The 9,913-nt window shown below is 36.8% G+C and overlaps 1 protein-coding gene across 1 annotated transcript; it reads left to right on the forward strand.

Moving 5' to 3' along the window:
- The first annotated feature begins 2,315 nt into the window (after window positions 1-2,315).
- Window positions 2,316-9,839, forward strand: LOC143736989 (menin-like). The gene is made up of 10 exons (XM_077227853.1): window positions 2,316-2,507; window positions 3,331-3,802; window positions 3,887-4,095; window positions 4,647-4,775; window positions 4,944-4,984; window positions 5,082-5,169; window positions 5,261-5,397; window positions 7,271-7,409; window positions 7,519-7,692; window positions 8,758-9,839. Exons 2-10 carry the CDS (start codon window positions 3,367-3,369, stop codon window positions 9,253-9,255), a joined length of 1,851 nt encoding a protein of 616 aa, XP_077083968.1. The 5' UTR covers window positions 2,316-2,507; window positions 3,331-3,366; the 3' UTR covers window positions 9,256-9,839.
- The last annotated feature ends 74 nt before the right edge of the window (window positions 9,840-9,913 follow it).

Here is a 9,913-nt window from a genome sequence, read left to right on the forward strand (position 1 = left end):
TACATTAGGCTATCATCACTTCATTAATCTTGTGGTAATAGCAGCAATTTCTCTTTCTATTCGGCCGCCTCAAGCATTAAAGCAGTCGTTATTAACCCTGAAACCTACGAACAATTTTGAATTAGGTTGATGTCTAATCCATCCTAGCCTACTTACTGTGTCTAGAAAAGATACAGTAAACACTATGTAACTCTATGGGCCGTGATTATGTAATGTTTTCGCATTTGTGCGCTGGACGTATTTTCTACCATGACACTAAATGCTGGGTCAGTATTTCATTTCTTGTGCAACAGCGCCAGCATTTGGTTGCTAACAGACATGTCTTCTTTTTTTTCTTCACAGTCTATGGTTATGATGGGGCTAGATTAGACTACATTTCCCTCAGTTTCATACGGTATTTAGGCTATACTGTGGTATCGACAAAAAAACGGGCCAGTTGCATAAACAGAACCATTATGTTAACCCTCTGGTGCTGACAACGATTTTTACGTTTTTTTTGTTGTTGTAGAATTTTGACTTCATCTGAATGGTACGAAACTTGGTAAAGGTTTTGGCAATTGCTGTGTGAACAAAAAAAATCATAGACATGATTCGGGGTCAGGTCTAAAGGTTAAATGGTCCTGAAAAAATAGTCACACTTGTATTTCATCTATTAAAAACAATTTGTAGCCTTGCTGTGCCCAAACAGCCTTACTGAAAGCTCATTTTTTGAGATGTAAAACGAGTTTTGGAAAATATTTCATATCAAAATTGAAAATGGTATTTTTGTGCATTTTTCATAACATTTAATGTAAAATTATATTACTTTTTTCAAACTCACTTAAAAAAAAACCTTCATCAATCATCGGCAAGTGTTGTCTTTAAAAAGAGACCAATCTTAAGTCTGTGCTGCAAAGCATTCAATATTTATGACCATTTAGGTTGGAAATATAATTTTATTAATAAAGTGAATAAATAGATTCTAACTACTGCATAAATATAATTTAGTACCATAAAATCCCCTAAAAAATACAAAATGTTATATAAAAAAACATTATTGAACAAAAATATAGTAGCTACTATATATATGTTTCTTAAATGTAATTTTTGTCTGACACGCGAACAGTATGGTTAAAGTCTCCATGAAATCAAAATTGATTTTTTTAGCTTTTTGTATAAATATGCTACTGTTATCTATTAGCTAGTGTGATCCAAAGCAATGACACAATTCGCATTTAGAAGATAAAAGCATTTAAAACGTACAGTCTGCACTTCCGCCCATATGGAATCATTATTTTGATGACATCACTCTGCACTTCAGCTTCTCATCAGATTTTCTGTCCAATCAAATGCCCTCTAGATTCTGAAGCGCTCCGCCCCCTACATTATAAACACATGCTGCGGCTAAAATTGGTCACTTGTTCACACATTTACTATTTTCTACATGGTGAATTCCACATAGTGTACTATATAGGGGACAGGGAACGATTCAGACAGTGTATGCTTTCATTGGGGCGAATTAAGTCTGGTTTGGGGTTAGTGTTCATGTGAACCGCCGCAGCACACAAAGTCTGCTCCGATCCAGAGACAGATCGTGGATCTTCTGTGCGAGCCGGCGCAGACCAGAAAACATATCAGACCCATTTGAATTTTGAATTTGAATATAGCACAGGGTGCTATTTTAAAGAGATATGGACGAGATTGGAGGAGAAACAGTTAGAGATTAGGAAGATACTGTGGTACTGAGCTAAACGGCTCTGGCCGAGCTGTGACATACACTAAACTCTATTTTAAAAAGGGGAGGAGCTGTTCAATATGTCCGGCCTTGCCCTGCCACACTGAATGATGCTGCACATTTCAAGGCACTTCACTGGGCCTTTAAGACTGTGTCAAGTATGACCAAGAGGTTAGTCAAGAAGAAATCATTATTTTTAGTATAAAATTAGACCAATCTATATTTTTATGTAACTGACTTAAAACATAAATGAACAACATTAAAGAAAAAAACTTGAACTTGTAAGACTATACTTAGCAGTTTATGCAATCTGGCAATAAAATAACATAATGATGGTTGAGGAATGAGGACCTACAAGTCAAGGCAGAAGCAAAAACACATTTATTACTACAAAATGGTACTACATGTTTAGTTAGCGGAAATACATTAAAACATTAACTTTTTATATACTAGATACCAGAAAGTATTATAAAATGCACGAATATATATATATATGTTTTACACTCCAGTCCAGTTGGTGGCGATAATGCGCCAAAAGCAGGTTTACCAACCGTCATTAATGCGCAAAGATGACGTAAAGACTACATTTCCCGAAGTGCTTGTAGATTACAGGAAATACTTTTAATGTCGCTGATATGTTCACAATAGGAATAAGCATAACTCAGCCGATTCAACGTTTTGACATACGAACAGATTGTGTATGTCTCCGGTGTTTTGTAGGAGTGTCCGTCTCTCATCTGCGCGGCAAAAGCACGGGGCAAAACAAAAGCATGTGGATGTAATTTCAACAAAGGTATGTAGTGAGAATGAAGCCAAGCAACGCTTTATTGTTTCGAAAGAAAGGAAAGACCAATCTGTTCACTGTAAAAGGCCATTTAAGCTGGAAAAACACCATCAATTGATATTACTGAATAAGCTAGCTAGCTGCAGCATCATGACGCAGTGATGTCGCCCAGACTCACATGTGTTGCAGTTGCGTTGTTTTCATTGCTCAAATTTCAGGCACTTGCTGCTCTTTTTGATAATATCTGGGTTATCATCATAGTATTATACAGTTAGACACCTGGGTTAAATTTCTCCCCTTCGGTATCAATATATTACACTCTAACTAAGCATAAGTTAACAGAAATTCAACCAGTTTAATGTCATGTTCATCCAGCCCAAAAGCTTTATTTTGGATTTAAACGTTTACTTGTAATATTTAATGTTTCGTGGTGACTTGTTAACTTGTGTCACATGGTAAGATGTGGTCTTACACATGTCTCTGGGAATTCCCCTAACCTAGATTATGACTTCTTGACCTCTTTTAAACAAAAAAAAATTCATAGTTTGGACATTCACTAATAGGCCTATATACATTGAAGTACCTTGGAGTACCATGTTAATAAAAAAAAAAGGTTATAATGCAGTACCATGGTATATATTAATGTAATGTAGTATAATAGGACTGTAACAACTATGGCAATGCCAAATAATTATTTCCTAGTGAGCAAATAATAGCCTAAACTCCTGCACACACTATCATGCACTAATTAATTAGACAAGACATACATTTTTTTGTACTTCAATTAAAAGCTTGTATTGTGTGTTATATTATTTATTTATTTATTTTTAAGATTACATCAGACTGGGATTGAACTCAACCACTAGCAATGGGGATTCGGTCGGCTCAGAAGAAGCATTTCCCTCTTCGGGGCATCGATGGAGTGGTGCAGCTTTTTGAGTCCGAACTTAACAACCCAGAACCAGACTTGGCCCTGCTGTCCCTAGTGCTGGGTTTTGTAGAGCACTTCCTGGCTGTCAACAGAGTTGTTCCCGTCAATGTCCCGGGCGTTCGCTTTGAACCTCTTAAACCTGATAGTCCCAACTCTTGCTTTCCCACAGTCGAGCTGAATCTCATATCTGCCCTTTATGAACGCTTCCTGGCCCAGATTCGTGGTGCCGTGGACATGTCCCAGTACCGCAAACCGACTGGCAACTCCAGCCGTGAGCTTGTGAAAAAGGTCTCGGATGTGATCTGGAACAGTCTTAGTCGGTCGTATTTCAAGGACCGGGCACATATTCAGTCCCTCTTCAGTCTCATCACAGGTAGACTTTCACACATGAAATGACATTAAACAAATCTGACCATGTATTGTAGATTAATATTTCATCTGTGTCTCTTTCTGTAAGGCACAAAACTGGACAGCTCAGGAGTAGCTTTTGCAGTGGTAGCTGCATGTCAGGTGTTGGGCCTGAAGGATGTTCATCTCGCTCTCTCGGAAGATCATGCCTGGGTCATCTTTGGCAAGGGTGGGGAAGAGACTGCAGAGGTCACATGGCATGGGAAGGGCAATGAAGACAGAAGAGGTCAGACTGTCAGTGCTGGAGTCAGTGAAAGGGTACATAATGTTCTGTTATTCATGATATGATAAACACTACTCTATATTCATGAACACCATGCCGTTCAAACGTTTGATGTCAGCATGAAGAAATTAATGTTCATTTAACAAGGATGCAAGTTGTTTAAAAGTGACTTAAAGCCATTTATGTTATAAAGGACTGCAAATAAATACAAAAACTTTGCAAGTTTGATAATAAATTTTATTTGTGCAACAAATCAGCATATTCAAATGATTTCTGAAGGATAATGTGACACAGAAGACTGGAGTGATGATGATGCTAAAAAAATCAGCTTTGCCATCACAGCAATAAATTACATTTTAAAATATATTTACATATTTAAATTGTAGTAATAGGCTATTTAATGGTATATTTTTTTACTGTATTTTTAATCAAATAACTACAGCTTTGGTGAGCATAAGAGACTACTTTTAAAAACATTGAAGACTCCAAACTTTTGAACGCTTGTGTAAAGGGGAGACAATTCTTTAACTTTGAGTTTTCATGTTGTAAATCTGTGTTTCATTTATTTTATTCTCTTTCTCCTTAGAGCTGGTTATATCTTAAAGGCTCCTACATGAAGTGCAACAGGAATATGGAAGTAGCGTTCATGGTTTGCGCCATCAATCCTTCTCTAGATCTACACACAGACAGTACAGAGTTACTCCAGCTCCAGCAAGTATGTCTTTTTATTTGTTTTAAACTTTCATTACATCATTCTATGTTTCCTGCATTCTATTGGCTGCTCTATCTATAAATGTCTATTATGTACTGTTCACTGTAACTATTGTTGTACATATGCATATTTATGTATCTATTGTCATCCAGATTTTCTTTCTCTCTTCAGAGGCTGTTGTGGCTGCTGTATGATCGAGGTGATTTGGAAAGGTATGACTCGTTTCTTATAAATCAGAGCAGGGATGTAACTCATTTGATCGGATTATTGTATATAACTCTTTCTGAATGTGTATTGGGTGTGTTGAAGGTATCCCATGGCAATGGGCACTTTGGCTGACCTTGAAGATCAGGAGCCCATGACTGGCAAGGAAAGCCCTCTCTCTATTCACCTCAAGGTATATGATTACAGCTATATCAATATATATCACAGATATTTAGAAGGTTGTCATTTATTAAAATTGCACTATTCTGTTTTGTTTTCCCTAGGCTGTTGACTCGGCTAAAAAATATTACAACAACGAGCACATCTACCCTTTCATGTATCTAGCAGGGTACTATTACAGGCACAAAAATGTCCAGGATGCTTTGCGTTCCTGGGCAGAGGCTGCATCAGTAATGCAAGAGTAAGTCAAGCACCATAGAAATCTGACCATTGAATAATATAGATTTTTTTTTTAGCTGTGTCTGTTAAAGTAGTTCACTTTTGAAAATGCAACACATCCGTTATTTTAATTAGACTTTAACAGCAGAGGGCAGTGTTCTTTTGTTACTGGTGCATACATTTTATTGCTTATTAAACTCATTAAAGGAATAGTTCACCTCAAAATGAAAATTCTGCCATCATTTACTCACCCTTAATTTGTTTCCAACCTGTATGAGTTTATTTCTTGTGCTGAACACAAAGGAAGATGTTTTGAAGAATGTCGGTAACCAGACAGTTGATGAACCCCATTGACTTCCATAGTATTTTTTTCCTTACTATGGAAGTCAATGGGGTTCATCAACTGTCTGGTTGCCAACATTCTTCAAAATATCTTCCTTTGTGTTCAGCACCAAAAAAAAAAACCTCATACAGGTTTGAAACAACTTAAGGGTGAGTAAATGATGACAGAATTTTCATTTTGTAGTGAACTATTCCTTTAATGCTTGTAATGCATTCCTTAGTAAAGAAAATTATTCATGTAAAAAGGCTGGATCAATCTCTAAACTAAAATGTGACTGTTACTACTGCACAGTCATGATTAGATGACAATATGAAAACCCATCAAGCCTCTTAAATGTTCATGCCAAATGGAAAATGTGTTGTTTGCCAGCATTGTCTGTGTTGCCTCATGCTGTTTGTCCTTAGTCTTTAGAAAGCTCATTCCTGTCTTAGCCTTGGCTTGAGTCCCTGTCGACAGAGACAATCTGTACTTTCCTCCCTCTAAACACAGTGCAGTGGATGGAGAGAGGGCTAAAAATACTTGATTCTAAAGTCCTAAAGGATGTCTGCACAAAGCACGCCTAGAACTACTGCTCACTCCCATCCACTTCCTTTTCCTGCTCTTCCTGTTTCCTCTGCCTTCATGACAACATCAGCTGTCTCCTACCCTCTGTCCCTCTGACGTATCTACATTTGTCGGGGCCTATACATTGCCGTTCAAAAGTTTGAGATCAGTAAGATTTTTAAAAAGTCTCTCCTGCTCAGCAAGGCTGCATTTATTTGATCCAAAATATAGTAAAAACTGTAATATTGTGAAATATTATTATGATTTAAATTAACTTTTTTCTATTTAAATATATTTTACAATGTAATTTATTCCTGTGATGCAAATTTTCAGCATCATTACTCCTGTCTTCAGTGTCACACGATCCTTCAGAAATCATTCTAATGTGAAAATTTGATGATGAAGAAACATTTATTCTTATTTTTTTTCAGGATTCGTTGATGAATAGAAAGTTAAAAAGAACAGCATTTATCTGAAACAGAAATCTTTTGTAACATTATACATGTCTTTACTGTCTTTTTTGATTAATTTAATGCATCCTTGCTGAATAAAAGTGTTACAAAAGCTTTCCATTCCAGATAAATGCTGTTCTTTTAAACTTTCTATTCATCAAAGAATCTTGAAAAAAAACTGTACACAACTGTTTTCAACATTGGTAATTATCAGAAATTAGCTTTTATTTAGCATCAAATCAGCATATTAGAAGGATTTCTGAAGGATCATGTGACACTGAAGACTGGAGTAATGATGCTGAAAAATAGCTTTGTCACCACAGCACTTACACTTTTAAATATATTCAAATAGAAAACAATATTTTACGTATTTGTACTGTTTTGAGACTTGTTTCAAATTAAAAAAAAAAAATCTTTCAGATCCCAAACTTTTGAATGGCAATGTACACTAGGCCTATATAAATAAATGCATAAATGTGCATGTGTATATCTGAAATATTTATATTGTTAAGAACAAAATAAAGTATATAATCCTATAAACTGTTTTTTGTCTACAGTTATAACTACTGCAGAGAGGATGAGGAGATCTATAAGGAGTTTTTTGACATTGCTAATGATGTCATTCCCACCCTTCTTAAAGAGACAACAACTGCTGCTGAAAGTGGTGGCGAAGGGGCTGATGAAATGGACAAAGAGGTCTTGTTTAATTAAGAATGAAAGAAAACATTTTTTATTTTATTTTTATTTCGAGCAAGGTTGTAATCAAGTCTTTCTCTTGTCCTCTATTCATGCTTTTACCTCAAAGGACCAGCCCAGACAGGTCGCTGCTTTGTCTGCCCTTCAGGACCCAGAGTGCTTTGCTCACTTACTCCGGTTCTATGATGGGATTTGTAAATGGGAAGAAGGAAGTCTCACGCCAGTGCTTCATGTAGGGTGGGCCACCTACCTGGTTCAGTCCCTTAGTCGCTTTGATGCACAGGTAAAATCCCTCGATTTTCTCAATAAACTATTTTCACAGACTGTGATTATGCTTTTCCATAGTTTTCGTCATCCAAAATCTAGTGAAGTATTCCATGTATTCATTTGTAAAAAAAAATAATATGCAATGTAATTTTTAACGCTAAACTTTGTGTTATATTACCTTGGCTGTAAATTATAAAAAAAATAATTAAAAATCTAATGCAACAGCTTTTCTCTTCTGACTGTTGTAATCAATCTCTAAAAAAATTTTTCTCTGGCAAAGTTGTTAAAATAAAAATACATTTTATTTGTAATGCACCTTTCTCATACTCAAAGCGCTACAGCATGTACAGAACAAAATAATCAAACATGGAAGTAAAAAATATATATAGAAGTATTATAAAATACACAAAAATAATACAATTATAAATTAAAAGCTTGACTAAAAAGATGCGTCTTAAAAAGTTTCTTAAAACAATCCACAGAAGCAGAATCCCTAATAGATGCGGGTAGTGTTTTCTATAACTTAGGCGCGTTATAGGAAAAGCCCCCCCCCCCCCCCCCCCCCCCCCCCCCCCCCATGGTTTTCAATTTACAACGAGGCTGGCACAGAGAGAGAGAGCCAGCAGAACGGAGAGAGCGAGCGGGAATGGATGGAGTAACCAAATCACAGATGTAATCTGGAGCCAACCCATGTACTGCTTTATAGGTTATAATCATAATTTTAAAATCAATACGTGGCTGAACTGGAAGCCAATGCAGTTGCTGGAGCAAGGGTGTAATATGATGGCGTGAGGATGTATGAGTCAATACATGTGTGGCAGAGTTCTGTATATATTTCAACCTCTTAATAGAATTTGCTGGTAAACCAAATGCATGCTATCATGGATTTTTTTCTTTGGCCATTGGAGCTGATGGTTATAGAAAAATTATATTTGCTGTCGTCTCCCCTTTACCACTAAAGAAGTTGGCCTAAATATGACGACTTCCACTTCTCAGAACCCTGGAAATGTGAAAAGGGTCTATTTCAAGTTTTATTAAAATGCCATTTATAATCAGACTCTGTGTATTCATTCTTTCTCAGATTAGGCAAAAAGTGTCAATCATCACCAAAGATGCAGAACCAGTGGACGACGATGATCAATCCAGCGAGGACCCGCGTGAGGGGCGTAGGCGGGTCCCGAGGCGAGAATCCAAGTTAGATGAACAAGCAGGACCATCGTCTCCAAGTGCAGCATTGCCCGCTCAAAATCCAGTTCCCAAAAAGGTGGGCGGGGAAGGAGGACGCCGTCGTTCCTCTGCTGGCACTCGAGGTAAAGAGTCCGATGGCAAAAATGAGCCATCATCCCCGAGTCCCACACCTTCACCTTCCCAGCCACCGGTGCAGGGAGGGCCGGTGGTGACTTTCCACAGTGAGAAGATGAAGGGTATGAAGGGGCTGCTTTCTGCGGCCAAGATCAACTCTAGTGCCATTAAACTGCAGCTCACGGCTCAGTCTCAAGTGCAGATGAAGAGACAGAAACCCACACCTTCTGGAGATTACACTTTGTCCTTCATGAAACGCCCTCGCAAAACTCTTTAAAATGCCAATTTATAGATATTTTCCCTTTTAAATTCCTCATTTTCACCTGGAGTGAAGTTCATTAGTTTGCCTGGAAATGACAAATGTTCTGATAAGCTGATGCTGAATTTTTGTAATTCACTTCTTTATAACCATTACAAGTTGAAGTCAGAAAACTCGTCTATCATGCACCAGCAGTTTTGGTTTATTATTTGATAGTATAAAGTAATTTTATTAATTTGTCTTAAATCTGTATAATTACTATTAGTTCTATATGGGGAAAAAAACAGATTAAAACAAGCCAAAGTGATTATTTTGTGTTTATCAGGTTATTAGAAAAGATGCTATTCTTTTGGCTGCAATACAATGAAACTTCTAAAATTTCTGTGCTTCACAAGTCTAATGTATTTAACAAATTATTGGGATTTCCAGCCTACATGAGTAGGTCTTGCACTTGTTCTGTTATTATTCACATAACTGCTGGATTTCATAAGTGGTCTCAAGGATACAGTAGTGCCATAGAAAACTTTGCAAAAGAAAATTGTGTAAAAATTATTTTCTCAATGTTAAAGTGTATTTTCCATTAAATAAACAACTTGAACAAATCTAGTGAGTTTTACTGTCTTTTATTTACTGTCATGCACGTTGTGAGGGTTTATATTTGCCCTTTGATGCTTTG

Source organism: Siphateles boraxobius, unplaced genomic scaffold (genome assembly GCF_051911475.1).
Source record: "Siphateles boraxobius isolate OS27281-9 unplaced genomic scaffold, OSU_SipBor_1 130, whole genome shotgun sequence".
In the NCBI taxonomy this organism is placed as follows: Eukaryota; Metazoa; Chordata; class Actinopteri; order Cypriniformes; family Leuciscidae; genus Siphateles; species Siphateles boraxobius.